This window comes from Argopecten irradians, chromosome 2 (genome assembly GCF_041381155.1).
Source record: "Argopecten irradians isolate NY chromosome 2, Ai_NY, whole genome shotgun sequence".
Classification (NCBI taxonomy): Eukaryota; Metazoa; Mollusca; class Bivalvia; order Pectinida; family Pectinidae; genus Argopecten; species Argopecten irradians.
In genome coordinates, this window is record NC_091135.1 from 62,072,617 (window position 1) to 62,092,600 (window position 19,984).

General features: G+C 34.6%; 1 protein-coding gene across 1 annotated transcript; it reads left to right on the forward strand.

Annotated features, from left to right (window-relative positions):
• The first annotated feature begins 438 nt into the window (after positions 1 to 438).
• On the forward strand, positions 439 to 16,249 carry LOC138316179 (iroquois-class homeodomain protein IRX-6-like). The gene is made up of 5 exons (XM_069257741.1): positions 439 to 787; positions 3,083 to 3,334; positions 6,381 to 6,493; positions 6,660 to 7,027; positions 14,044 to 16,249. The coding sequence occupies exons 1-5, from the start codon at positions 734 to 736 to the stop codon at positions 14,688 to 14,690; spliced, it is 1,434 nt and encodes a 477-aa protein (XP_069113842.1). The 5' UTR covers positions 439 to 733; the 3' UTR covers positions 14,691 to 16,249.
• The last annotated feature ends 3,735 nt before the right edge of the window (positions 16,250 to 19,984 follow it).

Consider the following 19,984-nt stretch of genomic DNA (forward strand, 5'->3'; position numbering starts at 1 on the left):
CGTCATGCTGTATATAAATACTACACCCCTCCTACACACCATTAGCTTTGTTTGTTTGTTGACAGTTTATACTCAGTTAATAAATCACATCGTCCTTGTCCAGACATAATGTTATCATTGTATTTAATACATAAATACACACCCCTGATCCCGCATAAACAATGGCGTGTAACTGATCGGGAGCCCTGTAATAGAGCTGGGACAGTTATCGCCCATCTACTGCTGCTATGTTCCATGTCAAATTTTATTATAGCCTTATGCAATTATCGCTATTCAGCTCCTCTTGTTAACATAGCTAAAGAAGCAGTGGGCGTGTCTGGGGGCGGGGCGTTATAGCGTAAAGCCATTTCTCACGCGCAATTACGCTGGCCAATAGAATGGACAAGAGGAGGATAAGAGCTGCCAATCAGGCTGCTTTACTCTGTGGGGAGAGAGGAGGGTAGCCTTTACACGGACCTGTCATGTCTCTTGTCAAGTCAATATTTAACATCAGTGGAAACAAGAGACATCTAATTCACCGGTACATGGTGGTAGGGTAGTATGTGTACTGAACGGCCCCTGTGTCCAGACCAGCTTGACTGACCAAATCTTAAAGTTCTGTGTCAATATTTATACTAACTTGTGTTTGAGAGTATACAAGGTGGCCGTATTCGATCTAACATTTCTTCTTTGCGGATGAAACTCTTCAAGATATAATCGTTTGGGAACTATCCTGTTATTGCGGGAGTGTGCTATGTCCCTGGCCCCTCTCGGATACTCCTATCCCCCGTCTTCTCAATCATCACAGGTAAGTACCCTCTCACCTGTCCAGTACAGGTGTAATCACCATTCAATACACCAACATCTCTCTTATCTGTCACAGCTTACCTGTTAATATCTATATTCATAAAAAAATATTTCATTTGTATTCTCATTTTTAACTATGCTTACCAATTGTTAAATATTTATTTACATTATTGAAAACAATATCCATTATTTGTCATTTTCTAGTCTGTAAAATACGAATGACATTCTCATGGAATATGTTATTTGACATGAGGGAGATAGGGGAAATGTGTGAATGGTTGTTCTCGCTTTCGGAACTGTAAAAATCCCTCATTACATTTTATTACCAGGCTACAGAAAACAACAATATTATGCAGTTTTAATCAATTACCAATTAGTTTTATTGATTACATTGTTTCCTTTAATATCTTTCCACATAATTGTCTTTTTTATAGCTGTATGATTGTAATTTTAATCATTATAATAAATAGGATATTTCCTATCGCTAGTGTTTATCAACAAAGTGAATTGGTATCCCGATGGGTGTGATAAGGGAACTTTCGGGGACCCTTGTTTTACTGCTGTCACAAACAGTCATAAATGTTAAAATGTAAAACTGAACTAAGTGGATATTGTGATTGAGTAACTTGGAGATTTTTATGATGTTAACTGTCAAGTGTTTTCACTATTGTAATCCTCCCTCGCAGTCGAACCTTACACAGGTAAAATTTACCGCAATTACATTCATACCAAACCAACAATGTCTATATTTGTTTAATGTTTTGGAATGCATGAATATACATTTTAATGAACTCTAGCTTAGTATTCTTTGTATAATGTTCATTTGCCCTGTATATTCAACTCCAATTATGGATTATTGGTTTATATTGTTCTGTCCAATATAGGTATGATGTATGAATAACCATAGTAAAATAACAACCATGTGTAATCATATGCCATGCCAGTTAATGCACAGCGTTATATATGTTCTTCATATGGAAACAGAAAAGGTTTCCTATCACTTCATCTTTTTAACCTTATCGACACAAATTCTGACACAGTATAATTTTTTAATACTTTTCTCAAATACTACTGTCACTTTATGAATTAAATGTTTGCCTTTGTATAGTCATAACCATCAAAAACATCTGCTAAACTGTAGAATCTAGTATCATAATATACATCGTCAATGTCATCTGGCAGGATTTTCTGGTGTGTTATAATTCATTGTTTGAAACGACAGAAAAACTTAAGTGACGTACAAATATTATCAGTATAGTTAATGTTGATAATCTTCACAGTGTTTAAGTAAGAGCGTCATATCAAGTGTAGTTAATCTTTGTTATATCAAGTCTAGTATCTTAATATTTAGTGTTGTAGTATCGGTTATATGATAGAGAACCATCACTGTTAATGCGGTCCATAGCATGCAAGTGAATATCACAATGGCTTATCTAGTAAAATATTTAAAGATATTATGACATACCTATAGGTAACATAATTTAATAGTAAATATAAAAAACATATAAGCTTTAGCATGTCTATGGCTTATCCAGTAAAATATAAAAATAGTAACTGTCACAAATCTAAAAGTAACAAATTATTATCAAAATATCGAACCTAGTAAAATGTAATAAGATATGCACGTATACTGGTTAAAGTTAATCTAGAATTAACTTATCAACACCAACAATTTTAACCGCATTAAATAAAGATATCTACACTGTAGATCCAATGACTTCAGCACGATAAATCTAGTGCCAATTCAATTATCATTATAACAAATAAAATATAATAAAACAATGATCACTTTATCAAAGTTAGGTAGTACTAAATATCTGCACTAAAATAAATCGATTATCAATGATTTATTTCCAATGACATATGTAGCACACATGTCTAACTACATCAGGAACAAACAGTCATGACTATATCAAATACCATACCGTCAGATCTCAGTTTAGGCAGTCAAATATAATATACATGTCAAGTAATAGTCACAAAAAGAAAATTCAGTATGAAATCAGTTCCACTGACTAATTGATATATTAGATAACGATATTATTTCAGTAGATATTTTTAGAAACAATACAAATTACAAGTGCAAATAATATCAAAGATTTCAGCATAAGTAATATAATGATGTTTAAACACCAGTACATCTACCTTCATCATAGGTGACATTGACATGTAGTAATAATTGCCTTTGAATCCAACTTAGTACAGAACAACTACATTAAACAATTTTACTGAAGCTTCATCCCCCTTTGATATCTATCTTTAATTAATATTTGTTGTTACATTTTGTCACCCTAAGGTACAAATGTCGACCGCCACACCTTCTGCTCTTCCCTCCGTCCCCACGTCGTGCTGTGAAAATGGACGTCCGATTATGACGGATCCCCATACTGGACAGACGGTGTGTTCATGTCAGTATGGGTCGGGACTTCTGTCCGCCTATCCCCGAGTCCCGGGGCTCACAGATTCTGTGTACAGCACTGCCCCATACACTGCCCAGGGCTACGTGTCAGCCCTAGGGACGGACCCCTCTGCTTTCTACTCGCCTCTGGTAAGTTATAACGGTCTTGAGAGTCAATATTAGAAGATAAAAAGTGGTTGAAATCTACTTATTTAATGCACAATTCATCTAAAAATTAAAAGGTCCTGGTTTCATTGATATTTCGTAACTTAAGGACATCCCCTTATAATTATCTTAAGATTCTTCACTGGAAACAATTATATACGTTAAGGATAAATATTTATTTAAGATTATTTTTTTCATATTTTCTGTAACGCTTTTTATAAAGAATTTAAAGCTAAATAGTTTCAATACGTTGGTAAAATTGATGAAACAAGTAATTGTAAATGACATCCGGCTAAATACAATTAAGCACAATGTACAAATTTGGGTATATTAGCTGTTGTAAAATATTAAAATAAGAGATATTATTTCAATAACTGTTATTCTATAAATAAGCCCATACTATTTCTATCCCGAGCTCATTTAATACTAGACAGAAATTTAAGCTTCAACCACACGATATCTGTATCATCAACTAAAACAATACGAGTAACTTCAGAGTTTGTAAAATGAAATTTTATATACTAAAAAGATAAAATATGAAAAAAACTAAAGCACATTTAAGATAGTAGATTCAATAGTTTTTTATAAGTCATCAAAAGTTTTGTCATTTTTGCAGTATTTGATCTTTCATTAAAACCCGCATGTTGTCATAGCAACCTTACGGCACTTTAAGACAAGGCGTCGACATAACACCATATCATCTCCTGTCATCGTTTATTATATTTCTGTCAGTGATATTATTTATCGAACATATTGATTAATTATTTTATCATTTATTTTAATACAATATCCTATTTCCTAAATAAAACTTCATTTGGAGTATTTAACTCCAGCATCTATCCAATCATCCAAATCAACCCTAGTGTTACTCGTCTACCTCCAATTTGATATCGACTCATGTTATATCAAAGACTGAATTTAATGGTTATTACTAAGTTATATATAGTCATAGCCATTATCATATAAAATACATTCATCCATTCTTTTAATATCAAAACGTTAGTGTTCCTGAAAATGAAAAATTGTGCTACATCCTAATTACGAACAGAATACACGCTCTTTATTATGCCGTTTCAAATAGTTTGCGAAAATCATCGATATATACGTATTTAAAACTACTTTCGATTTAAATGATTAATAATTTGATATATTCTGGTGATTCGCAGGTCGGATCCGGAGTACATGTATGTACCCCACCTGCCCAGGATCACACGTGTACGCTCATCCTTTGATGGGGTGTACCGCTGCTCTGGCCGTATAAAAGGCCATCGACATTTTCCCATGTGTTCTGTCAATATTGTGATAACCACTGTTGACTCAGACAATACACTTTGTTATTTCAACATAACTTTAAACCCAGATATTTGTCTTCTCGTCCTAATCAATGTTTTAGGAAATGAACTGTCTCCTCGGCTGGGAGTTAAGTGCCTAATCTATTAGATCGATTCGAGCCGGGACAGAGCACAGGTGCTACAGTTATAATGTATGGCCGGTGTCCCCGGGCCAGGCGCGGGCCGAGGTGCTTACTCTGCCTAGATAGGCCCGGGGGCGGGGTCCATGATTTACGTCATCGCTACATCACGTGGCCGCAGGTGGGGAGACATGACAGTCTCGTTAACCACAGACAAATGCGATGACAGGGGTCGTTATCGTTTGTCGTTGGAACTGTCAGCAGCTGATATAATTGTTCTATGCGCATGCGCACAAACAGTGGTCAGTGAAGATCTATTTCAATTATATAAGAAAGATTATAGAACTAATGACATCTGTCAAGGCAAGAAAACTGTTATGATTACAAGATAAATTGATTAAATCAAATAGAATGATTACGTAATATTTGATATCATACCTGTCACGATTACACGTGCGTGCACTTCTCTCGAAAAATAATGTTTATAGTGTAAATATATTAATCTGCGGTACATAGCCTCACAATCACAGTAAATACAAATGATACAGCCATGGGACATTGTTTTTTATTATGTTTTCTACTCTACAATATTTATAATGTTTTGTTTTGTTTTCTCTTAAACTTACACGAAAAACATTGACTACCGTGCTTGATTTTATCCTAAAACTACTTCATAGATGTAAATCATCAATTTATATATTCAAATGTATGAGTAGAAGTAGATATTTTACTGGTGACGGAAGCTTAATAATTTTCCTTCACATGAAATGTTTTTTTTTCTTCTGAAAGCTGTCCACTATGACTGATGTCTAATCACGCTGGTATTTCCAGTTTCCACTTCGGTCTGTTCCTTGTTTCAGTTAGACTATATGGGTTCTGGTGGGATGCACTGCTTGCTCTTCCGTTACACTTGAATTAAATTTGAAGCAAATAAAGCTCCCAGGGTGACGCGATAAAATGGCGTTTTTACAGTAGGGAGCCGATAGCGATCTCCTTCTATCCGCCATACTGTCGACACACACTACACTCCCCAGCCCAATTACCTTAAAGCTTGTTCACAAATTTTCCGAATCTTGAAAACTCCCCGGGTGATCGGACTCTTATTAGCCTCACTGCGGAAGGGCTTATTCCCTAACTAGTTTGTCCCTCCAAGTATCTCCGGTCTACCCCTCCCGAGACAGACTTCCGCATGTCACATTTCCGTGTAATTACTACCCTCCCACTCTCTATACAAAACTCTTCACTGCGAAAAACACAACGTAATACATAGTCTATCAATAGAAACGGAAGCTGTTTTGTTTAGATATTGTTAAAGGCTTGAATGAAACAGAGTATGAAAGTAGCACCGTCACTGTAAACATTGATAATGGTGTTATCTGTCTCCAGCATTGTTCTAGGCTAATTTTGCCGAGTGCCATACACAACACAATTATGTCATTTTTTAAAATTGCCATTGATTGTTACATTTACGGCCGAAGTTCTGAGTCGTAACTGGGTATATGCACGGCTGCCTTTGTCCGCAACTCTTTATCACAAATGCTTTAAACATATGATTTTCAACAATATGTTGTTGCTTTTGGTTTACATATTTTCAATTAACATTATTTTTTGAAATTGTAGAATGCGCATTATGACTTGAAGGACAATGCTGATGCCGCCTGGCGGAGCATCACACAACCAGGGGCGTGCTACCCATACGACCCCGCAATGGCATCATACCCGTATGGAAACACGTAAGTGTATCTTACTATATCACATGACTAGATTCACCTTGATTTAAAAACCATCAATGTCAAAAATGATTGACAAATGTTAATGATGTTAATGAAATATACCTTGTTCATGAATTTGTATGTAATTTCAGTGAAACAAACAATATTATGTTTCCCGTTATTGCAGTTATGGAGGCATGGACTTGAATGGCGCCGCAAGGAGGAAGAACGCAACACGGGAAACAACCAATACCCTTAAAGCCTGGTTATATGAACATAGAAAGAACCCCTATCCCACCAAGGGCGAGAAAATCATGCTCGCCATCATTACAAAGATGACCCTGACACAGGTCAGCACGTGGTTCGCTAACGCCAGAAGGAGGCTGAAAAAAGAAAACAAAATGACGTGGTCGCCACGCAACAGATGCGGTGACGGCGACGATGATGACGACAACGAAAAGTTAGATGATGACGATGAAGATTGTGAAAAAGAAAAGGACAAATTAGACGACAATATCAGCGTAAAGGATTTAGTAGCTGATGGCTTAGATGATGGTAAGTAATTACTCACGATTTATACCTTGCGTGGAGTCATTCTTATCAGCTTTTAACACTTATAAGTCGAGTCTTATTACATGTAAGTAATACATTTCAATCGAATCATCCACCATGGGACGGACTTTAACAAAGACGGAATACCTGTCATGGAACGTAACGCTTTTTGTAAAAACAGTCAAATAACCAATGCAAAATTTTCTACAGAACATTTGGAAATGTAGGGATATTTGTTTCATTGCAAAGCAATGGCATGATGATTGTAATCGAATCCGGTTTTCAGGAACAATTCCATCTGCGTGTGACATTGCTTTAAGCGAATGTATGAATAGGCGCATACTACACGATTGCTGTTACACAGAAATTGACCATGAACGTAAATGGTTACTTTAGATCACATGGTTACTAGAAACTTTAATAAAACAAATCTAAAGATTTAGATATGCTAATACAATAAAATCAGCTAAAAATGAAATATCGTTAGACAGGTGACTGACCTCATACCTATACCAGCGGATTACTGCTATAACTTTGTTTGTCGAAAGCGATAATAAATCTCAGGAGACTGTAGTTGTTCTAATGTGATAGAGATAGAAGAAACACATAGTTAGAGAAGCACATGAATAGAAATGCTATTTAATTCATCGTAATGTTTGTTTTTATTTCTATTCTTTTTTCTTCTTGATAAGTGTAATTATCAAACAATTTGATAGTAATTGTGCAAGCTGTTATCCAGTTCATATATGCGTGTTTCGTATAATATTTTTTTAAAAAGAATAAACCAAGTAAAAATAAAATGGTTTAAGAAGTTTAAATCTAATTTCATTGACGCTGTTGTAAACATGATATTTGTATAAAGATTTGTAAGTAAATTATCAATATAGAATACTGTTAACTAGAATTCTAAGCTTATTTAGGGTTATTCTGATGAACGTTAATTGATTTAGGTTCGTTGTGATTAGTTGTTAAAAATTACGAACTATTTGGACTAAGTACTCTTCTAATTAGTTTGCACCGAGAAGTTAACCTGCTATAAAAACTGACAAGGAGCTACTTTAAAATTCCTGGTAAACAAATAGATAAGATAAAGCTGACGATAAAAGAGCATACATTCTCTGTTGTAAACAATAAACATTTGTGTTTTGTAAAGTAATAAATAAAAGCGCAATAACAAATACTAATCACATCATATGATTCTGTCAACAGTTTCTGCTATTCCCTCCCTGTTTTCCTCGATTTATTTTTTCCCAAGCAATACTGCGATTATTCTGCCAGTTTGAAATGCCTTTGGCTGCATAACACCACACAATAGGAACCATTGATGACTCCTTGTTTTTAGACATTAATCAATAGACACACTAGTTTTATTGTCTTCTTTTGTCACAAATAACCACAAACAATGAAATAGAACTAACTGTATCCTCACAGCGTATTGTAATATTTTTCAATATTATTCATACAAACAATCTATCGCTGCAATTGGAAAATATTGATTAAATGTTTTTATTTCCTAGGTAAATAAAGTCTTTTTATAGATGATTTATTAAAACTAGCATTATTTTCTATGAAATATGAACTATACAAGTCATCAGACATGATCGGTTTAATTTGTGACAGAACGAAATTTTAAAGCAAAACCTTTGAGATTATATTAAAACATGTCACAAAGCAGGTTAACGACTAAATGGGTTCGATCTAGTTAAACGAATGCTAACGGTGTAATTGGCAGAAATAGAAATAGCACCGGTAAATAGTAAGAAAAAAAAAGAATATAAAACATAGTTTTAAAGGTCGTTCGAATTAGCCAATTGATTAATTTATAAATTATATAAAAGGAAAGGAACCCGTTTTGTACAGTAGTCAGAGAAGATACTATTCTATAAAGAAGATATGCTGATAGTGATAACTCGTATTTAATCATAACATACCATATCCATAATCCATCGAAGTCGCGCATCCTCAAACTGAAGTTACATGTGATCAAATATGAAATGTATCATCGTTAAAAAGATATTGCATTAATAATTATGAAGTGTAATATATACCTCCAAACGATAAGGCGTTGTACATATTGATTGGTAATTAAATATAACAACATTGACTACATTTTGAAATAATTCTTACATTGAAACCAACACCGTCTTATGCGTATTTAAAATGATGTAAAGATTTAACATGTAGCATGATTATATTATACCAGGATTAAATTGTGAAATGTTGCTAGAAGAAATGTGATGTCATATGAGATGAGAATTTAAGGTCAACGTCAAATGATTATCAATTACAATAATAGATCCCATTATCATCACCACTATAGATCTATATCAATGAAACAGTCAGATATTTGACAGGCATGGTCAGCGGCAAAATCGTAAACATGTTCTTATCGTGGGAAAGTGAATGAAGGCCGCATTGGGTCCAGTTTCAGCTGGTGGTTTAGTACGCTAATTTTACTTTCATGCGCTTTGTATTTGGAATCTAAACTTTGAAAACAAACCAATGATCGTAACGATAGCGTATTGTGTCAGGGGGTAGGCTCTCTTGTGTAAACGGCCGGAGTCCTATCACAGGAATCGGTACTGACGCATACTACCCAACAAAACACTAACAGGTCATTAACCAGTTTCCGCCGATGTATTCAGTAATCTTAAGTTTTTATTTCATTTCACTGAGAAATTTTCATTGGAGAGATATCCATGGTTTTGTGGGTAGTTCTAGCGGCAGTTCCAAGGCAATCTTTGCTCTACATCTGTTTAATATTTGGAAGGCACGCGCTGTCACTCGCCTGCGCGGAAATGGCGAGTCACCCGTCGTTATTCTCTCACAGGCCGTCGTTGTCATCGCCAATAATTATCCAGTTTCTGAGCCACATCTAAATTACAGCCGATATTTTTCAGCAGATTGCTTTCTATGAATGGCTGATTGCTATGTCATCATTGTCCGATTGTAGTCCATTCAAATGAACAATAGGCGAGCCTCCCCCTCAATAGCTTAGCTGCAAACAAATGAAATAGTAGCTTTTAATTTTCCTCGTGTTTGGCACGTATTCAGACTCGGCAATGGTTCCTCACTGTTCATTTCTAAACAACAACTTTGACTTTAAATCTATTTTTATATTAATTTTGATCAGCACACGCCTAGTCAAAACACCGTGCGTGAGTGCACGTGATACAATTAATCGTGTCCGTTGAAGATTAGAGAATATTTTACGCTCCTGTTATGTTTTAAGTTAGAATGAGAATTTTGATATGGAAACAGATATTGTATAGACAAGCGATAGCACTCTCGTTAGATTCACGCGATATTCCGAGCTAACTCGACTTGCGCTCGTGCACGACTTGCTTTTGTCTCTGGAATCAATATAGGGGACTGACTTGGATATTTTATAAGGTAATAGTGGATAATCGTAGTTTGAGAGATATTTGCTTTTTAATTCGTTTTATGTTTCACACGAGCGTTAAAGATAACCGTGTGAGATAGCGCCCTCTGTCGAAGGTTTGCATCGCCATACCGATACTCCTTGTCGCTACCACGACCACCCGGATTCACCAGGATATTTTCTTTTTAAACATATTATTTATTATACCTCAAGTAGAGCTGACACTTTTTGACAAATGAACATGTTATCCTTTAAGAGGGGATCATGTACAATTTATTAGCCCCTATACATTAGACCGTTAACAGGTCAACCTACTCAGGCGGATCATAACTTCATAATTCCTAATATATACAGTGAGCCTTTTTTTCAATTTACCAATGACACAAAAATTATGATAAAAAAAATCTTAAAGATAAACCATACGGATAAATAATATATACAAATATGACCTCTGACTTTTTTTTTTATAAAATTATTTCTACTTATGTCTATTTGTAGTGAACTGGTTGTTTTTGCTTTATTATATAAGCATTATATTATCGATAAAAAAAACCGCAATCGGCTCCCCATATCATTGGCGACTCCCGAGAGTCGAGTCTGTTTGGATTAAGTTGTGGTGATTGGAGGGCTTACTATAGGTAAGAGTCCTCCTCCTCTCTCGTATTAGCAAGACAAATTAATACGCGCTATGTGTGTGGTGACAGGGACCTTCATAAAAAGTGCGGCAACACACATTAACGTCCATGCCACATTGAGAGCCGGGACATTATAGGGCTGGAACAATGATATTTATTAGTCTCCTCCTCACCGCTGTCTATTATGAAGAAATAAAGAAAGGCAAAAAATCAGAGAGATCACGATCTTCATTTGTCTTCTTTCAATTAACATGTGCTTTGCCCATTAGTTGTTAGCCGGTCAGTATAGCGTGTCTAGTGAGCCTTACTGTTGGACCGTCAACACGACCACTAACGCGCCTCGGCTTACACGACTTATCTATTAGTTCACGTATCCTCCGCCATTTTTGTTTGGTCAATTATGTTATTTTTACTAGAGCCCACTTCCGTCAGGTATTAATTGTTTTCCTAATATGTTTTATTTCTTAATGGTTTTGACAACATTGATCGCCAAGCTAGCTCCGACATAATCATTAATCACGTCCTTCGGAGTTTATCGTAACTTACCGTTTGCCGTCCACATACGACTGAATGGCGACGGGTTTCTCTAGTTTTATTAGTTGCGTGGTGAAATTTGTATGATTCATCTGGACTTACATACATTCATTTGGGAAATACGTAGTAGAAGATAATATTTATAATTAAAGATGCTCCACTACTGACAAATGTTGTTTTTTTTACTATCAAAAACAAGAGCAGACGATTAAGTATTTTTCTTCAGTTACAAAAAGTTTTTACTTTACAACATTACCACCATTGAAAAGTTTAGGCTTCTGATTTTACTTTAAGTAAAAAATATAAAAGATAATTATTTGTATACCGAACAAATTCTGTGGCACTATATCCTATATGGAATGAAGTATTGATTGCGCATACACCAAAGGTAAAATAAATCATCTTATGTTATTTTTTGTGTTAATTAGACATATATATATATGATAAAACACCAATTATTGATCAAATGATGAATATCAGTTATTCTCTGTCGGCGATTGAGCATCTTTAAAAATATGTTTGGTATTACAGAAACTTAGCCTTATATTTTTGTGTTATATTTTTTACTTATTTGTCATTTTGACTAATGTCAATGAAAGAATGAATGAAAAATACATCGGCTAAGTTACACAAGTCACGAATTGTGCTAATTTTTCAATCAATAAAAAGAATTCTTATTATTTAAATAAAATCATATAACATATCCAAAGATCAGGCCAATCATCAAAATAATACTGCAATGATCGTAAGGTATAAAAACAATAAATAATTAAAATATCGATTTCTGTGATCAGTTCGTATTATTTATTTATTTATTTATTTATCTAATTTATCTTTATAAAAAATTATATTTATTATTATGGATAGCATTTCCAAAATCAGTTTTTACATTATAGGTGAAAGTTCTATATTAAGAAATATTATTTCTGCAATTCGAAAACAATATTTTACTTATTAAATGAAATTTACGGACGTACTAAAGTTCATGATAAATGTTATATTATCAAAGTTTTCATAATTACATACATAGTATGAAATATAATATAAATATCTATCCTGAACACAACAAATCGCCTTGATGACTATTACACGGTAATGATGATATATGACAACCACTAAGATGAACGTCAAACCACAATGTTTTCATTGTTACCTACACCAACATTAACACTATCATGTCTGGCTGCGTCCATAAGTTTATGTTTGAGATAACCTTAATCATTGACGTAGTAAGAAGAAATCATTTCTGATCCTAAGATTTAGTACGTTTATTTTTGTGTTTCATGTCCTCACAATTATATCATTTATCCATTTTAATCTTATACCTATAACTGTTTGAATTTAAATATATTATTTGCCCCCGAATATACATATACATTGAGTCTACTGGTAACAGTCGGTCAAGCGAAATGAAAACAGAAAACACTTAACTCTCATACCTTTGAACTAATCCACACTCCAATATATCTGCAGCATGTTTCTACTATCTCTAATAAACTAAATATGCTTTCATATCAAAATTAAATGTTTAAATACAGATTCGTTTTACAATTTAGTATCTTAGAACTTTTTTGTATTTAAAACTTTCGATACATAGGTCATTTAATTCTATTGAATTTACTACGTACTCAAATTTTATGGTAATATTTATAGATAACAGTTCATTTTCTCTAAAAAGATTGAATTATATCATTAGTTGTAAGTGTGATAGAAGTTATTACAACTTTGTTTAAACATAATTGTATATACTCGTAATATGTAAGGACTAACAACACCAAAAATAGAAAAGAAACTTAAAAAAATGTTAAAGAAAAATTTGTCATTGCCATGAGGAGGGTAGGACCGCCGCGCAGTACCGTTACTGTGGCCCTGTTGGTGGTCCACGTTGCCTTTGATGGGGGATTTGTGCAGGTGTTGCAAGATATTGATTTCTCTGAGATTTACCTATTGTGTGACACTTAATCCTGACGGGACGGGGACGTCACGTGACAGGGGAAGGGATTACTATGGTAGAAACGTCCTCCGTCAAATTGATATGTCTCCCTGTTTGAAGGGTAATAGACCACTCAGACGTACAAGGATCCCCAAACCCAATCTCTTCTCTCCTTTCTGTCAATCCAAAACGAAATCGCTTAAGCATACAAAATGTAGATATGAGAGTTCACCTGTGTGTGGGCGATAACCACCCATCGAATAGCCAATGTATATCAACACAGTGGTTAGTGAGTGCCAATTAAGTGTGAGAATAACATTCAACATTTGGACAAATGACAACGAAGTTATCTTTCGAGTACAAACACAATAACAAGAAGTGCTTTTCACACCTTTTTTGGGCCATCATTGTTAGCGTGAAAATTAAAAACCAATGCTACACTAGTTGTAACTTAAAGGTGTTTGTGAACATTATATACTTCAATTATCTCACGATATTCCAAAGATTAACAAGTACATTATTTTGTCTTTTCCAGATCTAAAGAAAGAGAAACTTGACCATGTTGTGAGGGATACATTTCCTCTGAAGACGGATTTGCTAGGCATGGTCCCGATGGGGATCGTCAATGACGATGCAGGCTTGATGTCATCGGGTTTACAGAAGACAGTCACAGAGCTGAAGCCTCCAATGCCCGACACTAAGAGACTTGAGTCTCCATGCTCCAACAGTAGTGACTCTGGTCTCAGTGACGTCAACAGCTCCTTATCACTCAATAACTCAAGCATAGAGCATAATGACCCTCTTCGACCCAGGATTTGGTCCATTGCGCACGTAGCAACGTCATCTACGACCACTACCTCGCCAACGACTTCCGCTGATCAAAGCCTTCCTTTGAATTTCTCGCGAGTTAGCGCCCCTTATATCCCGACCACCTCTACAGTTCGCCCCTGGATGGACAGTTCATTTCCACTGAGCAGCTCTATGTTCTCACCTAATACGAACGGTTATACAAATGTTAGCCCTCAGAATGATAAACCGCTCGTCACACCAAATTTTAATGGACTTTCGTCAACACCAGTTAACAACTCCTCACTGTTGAGGCCATATCCTCCCCTTTCGTCTATATATTCACCCACTAGAGACGTGAGGCCGGCAGACAGAATCTCCAACCCCCTTGGTTAAATGGGTGTTAGATACTCCTGAACTAGATATTACACAGCGAGCTAACTAGCTGACTTGTGTGATATGGTTTATGGTGGTAGGACATTTTCATGATAGAATTTGGATTCATGAAACCGCCACCCAACGTCCTGTTCTGGTCTATGACTTTTTATATGGCAATGAAAAGAATAGAACGACCTTACAAACACATATGTAATAGCCGTGTTAGAGCCAGTTCAGGACGTTTGGGCCTGGATTAGGCCAGGTGATAGTGACCTCAGGACGATTGGCGGCGTAGAGGCTTGACTCTTCGCCTTGCAATATTGAGCTTGTTCGGCTGGGATTGAAAGGTTAATATAGCTACGTGGAGATTATTAAAGACTCGGTTTAAACTTAAGTGCTAAATATTTCGCTAAGTGCTTTGAGAGAAGAGATGTTTACCCAGACTTAATGATTCTTACAGCGAAATTAGCAGTGACTGACAGCAGCCTACAGGGGAACGTGTCCATTTATGTATTGACAATGTTGTTGACTTGCTTCACGCGATAGCTTCCTTGTCACTTTCGCGGTACTTAATTTCACCAATCTCCTGCACGAGAGCATCTTGAGGGGGTCAGATTCTCTCCATTCGTAATGTCATATCTGTCTCGTATCAAACCAATCACCCGATAATGGTACGTAACGATTTCATCCTGTGTAATAAAGGAATCATCCTGCTGTAGTGAAGTGTTGGTGATCTTGTCTCCCTGCCGGCTTCAAATTATGACAAGCCCATACATCGTTATTTCTTATTTGAAGGAAGAAAGTTGAAGTAATATTTATTTCATACTTGTCTTTAAGTACTGCTACTCATGTGATAGATGAATTGTCGTAAGAATGGTAGAGTTTAATAGCCTGGTAAATTCTTCCTCTGTTGATGCTATATACGATGTTGTTTCGAGTCACTTTGAAATTTTCTAAAAAATTAGTTTGAAATATTTGAATTACATATTTGTCTTCTAATATTGACTGAAGAAGGTGCTTCTCGAGATATCATTTTCTGATTCAAATCTAATGTGAATGTCCTATAGATCTTTACATACTTTTGTTAAAAAATCGCACAGTCGTTTACATTAACGGGTCAAAATAATTTGCAATGTCCATTTAAAACGAGAATGAATTAAATCTTTGCTAATGTATATATATCAAGCCCACTTTTTTAGTTGACTGTTCAAATTTTCGCGCCATATCTACGACAAAAACCTGTACTTTATAGTTGAAAATAGAAATATCTCTCCGTATCTATTAATTATCATTGTATTTGCTTAGTGATTTTTCGTGAATCGTGTTTGGGGTCATTCTTATTATCATTGATCTGAAGAGAGTCTCGAGAGGAACCTTTACTGTCGGCATTATTACACCTATACAGGAACTGTTCGGACCCCAAATTGTTTGTTTCATTAGCTAGCCGATACAGGGTCTGGCTTGGGCTCCTTGCCAATCTCATTCCATGTTTCCATGTCTCTCTACAACTCCCATATGTGTCGATGTATTTATGACGTAGCTGTTCGTTTTATTTTTGAATAAAAATGTTACATAGATTTTTCTTGTCTTGCATTTTACTTTTGTTTGTTGAAAGTATCAAATAGCTTGTAAAATCATTAATATTTAAACAAAGGAATTACAAAGGTTGATAGATCTTAACTAAAATAGATATAATATGATTAGATTGAATACACTGATAAAAATGTACAAATATTAGATTTAGTATCTCAAAACCGAGACAAATTTTCACTTTATCTTATCACTCATCTTTTTTGGATTTGCTTCACATTATTGTAACAAGCATAAATTCTAAAAAAAAACTAATTTACTATTGTTTCGTTTTCGCAAAATTCAAAAGTGGTTTATATTGCCTGAGAAATGGATTTTATTTACGGACTAGGAATACATGGAAGAAAAAATTGGTATATTTTCATATGGCAATATACAATCAAATCGGTAGAATTTATAATGACATTAATGAAACATGTTCCATTTCATTTTGTTATGGAGCATCAAAATATATACATTTGGTAATATAAATAATAAAGCATATTTTTTTTTTATTTTTGAAAAAAAAACAACAACCTAAACAGCCTAAGATATTTTATTATGCATTTAAAATTTATGTTTAAAGTGTCTTGAAGTTAAAACTATTACATGTATATTATTTTGTAAATAAAGGTGTTTTTTCACATTAAATCATTATAATACCTCAAAACTTGAATTTCTTAGAAGGCTGGTAATGTAAATAAACATGCTGCAAAAATGACATTAAATATCGTATGGCTTAGCTGTCATCAATACTTAGTATCCTGGTGATTAACGGAGTGATCAGGTGTGGTGATGCACGGTATCACGGGGATGATTTCACTCAGTGGAATGTCAAGCGAATAGTTTTTGTGGGCTATCATATACCAGGAAACAATCAATGTCAAAGTGTCAGTTCATTATGTTGAAAAATTATTATAAAACGACGTAATGTTTACAAACATGAAAAAGTGAAACGTACATCCCGCTTTTTTATTATTATTATCTTATGGTGAAACTTATACATAACAAAAGTAACACTAATTGATATATATGATTGATGTGTACACTTTATTTAAAACAATCAAAATATCCCTTACTTATCCAATCGATCAATTACAAATGAACTATTATACATGTGCGTCAAGTGGTAAACATATTTCGTGGCAATAATAATCTGATAAAGCGGGTAAAGGAAAAATCATTTCAGAAATAACATATTTCGTCAGTTTGTGATTTGTGGCTGATGGAGGTGGTTTATGTCCTATACTGTATTTCAGAAACTCTTCCGTCTGTATCAACGAAACTTATCAATCAATTCACCAGTTGATTATAATCAATTTTCCTTTCTTTCGTTTTTACAATAATCTTAACAAACATATATGAAGTAAGATACATTTTCAAATAAGAAAAGTAATATAAAATGCTGACTTAAAAGAAGAATTTGATGCAAATATTTCTTAACGTTTTTGTACATATAAACTTATAATAAAGAGGCATCTTAAAAATCGACTTGACCTTTTTATTTCCTTACAAATCTATAAATAGATTTTCTGCTTGTTATAAATTCGGTGAAACAAAACTGTATCAGCCAAACATGTAAAACATAGTCTTTTATCGTCATAGTTCAAAACGCCGAGTACCTTTTTTTACGTGTTTTAACAGTACAAATTCATAAAAAGATGAAATATTAGATAAGTATTATTCTATAGAGGAAAGTGCAGATAGGAACTTGTATGATGTTTGTCCGTGGATATATCTACACTGTGAAGTTAGGCAGTTTCCTGAAGATATGTGAGCACAGAATTAATTATTATCTCTCAATCTGGTAGAAAATAGAGGCGAACAAATGGGCCCTGATTTGTGTACGTCAGTGGAGTATCTGAGGAATCTGTGTCGGGTCATTGCGTCCTCCGGTCTGATCCCTCCCAGGAGGGGGAGGAGTTACACCTCACTCGTACCAACATACTTTACATTTTGGAGCCAGGCCTTCTACTTACGGAACTCGATTTCAAAGCTATTATTTTATCGAGGATCAGAAAAAGTGAGCAGTTTGTCTAACAGACGGGGACAACACTAGATTTTTACAAGTCCTCACTTCACACAAAAACCAGATATATCTATCGATGATGAAAATGTTTTCATTTTATGTTACAAAGCTAGTCTGCTTAATCCGATAGTCATATCTAAGGTCCTCGCTCACACTCTGTAGCTATCTGGTGATTATCCGGTCTGGAATCGTCCTGTCTAATAGCGAGCCCGTATCATAGGCTGGGGACGAGGCAGCAGCCGAATCAATGCCTTTCCTAATCATCGTATACAGCCCGGCCGGTACAGCTAACTGGGAGCTAAGGCAAGGAGAATGAAAGAAGGGAACTCAGAGTAAAAAGTGATGATGCCCACAAAACGAAACAGTGGAATTTAAAGTAATGTTTACAGAACATGAGAATAAACAAATAATCATATAAAACCATTGGACCTAGCCGTTAGGTATATACGATGTTTTCTGTATGTGCTGGTTTTTAGATTATTGGATTTATTGGAATTCAAGTAATAAAAAAAACAAAATTCAACGTGTGCAAAATGCATTAGCTGTTATAACTTTCACACATTGCGAAAATTCAAAAGCATTAATTTATTTTTTAAGGTGTGCGTAATGTAAAATACATTTTTATATAAATATATATAAACAAGATCACGTTTATTTTTATAAATACTGTCAATTTGAGGGAGAACATTACATTTCACATAGGTTTGGCGTATTTCTTATTTCTGTATTTACTATGATCTTTACACAAAATATTTTGGAATAAAAGGAAACTTTATCAAAAGATACAATATTAATTTCGCCACTATTACAGAATTATCATCATTTATTTATTGTGTATGATGCAATTATAATGGTTAATATGTAGTACATGTATATACATTTATAGCTCAGACTCTAAATATCGGTAAGTAGATTATGTCCGGTATAATATAACTGTCGTGAATAATTGTTATTGGGAGTCCAATGGCGGTTACACGTGGGTTGTCGGACTAATATCCGTAAACAAAGGGCCATGTTGACCACAACAAAACACTGCCCATTGTCTCTGTCATTGTGTCTTTATCTTTTGTATTTAATGCTTGGATACTGAAAGTGCAGTTCCGTGTCTAGTCGACAAAGTTATGGTCAGTGCGATGTCCGAAATCAACGGTCACGTTCTATTAAGTGGTGGTCAGTCCTTTGTTAATTGAACAAGGTATGTCCATCAAAAGGTTTAGGGTACAGATGTCACTTTATCGTAGCCTCGATCAGCAGCTGAAACACGACTCCAGCTCTTATCAAAATCAGGCAGATCGGACCAATATGCTCACTCAATTTGATAAATTTTGTAAACACCTATTTCATCCCTCTATTTTTTTCTTTATTTCTTTATCTTAATAAAGAAGTGATAGCGTAATATGATCAAATATTAAATTACAATCAATTACTTAACTGTAAAGATTAACATTATCTATTGGTCTTGAATCATATAAAAACACCGTTTGAATTCTGTTGATGGGTTTCATGAAAGAAATACACCGCAATATATCTAAATACATCTTTTCAACAGAAATCATAAAAGAAAACAAATCGCAAAATTTTATTAAAACAGCTTGTGTTTTCATTCATTGATACAACCATTAAATATGCTCCACCGCCGACGAATGGTGTTTTTCTCGATCAAAAATAGCAGCAGACGAATTAATATTTTTCTTCCGTTACAAACGTTACTTAC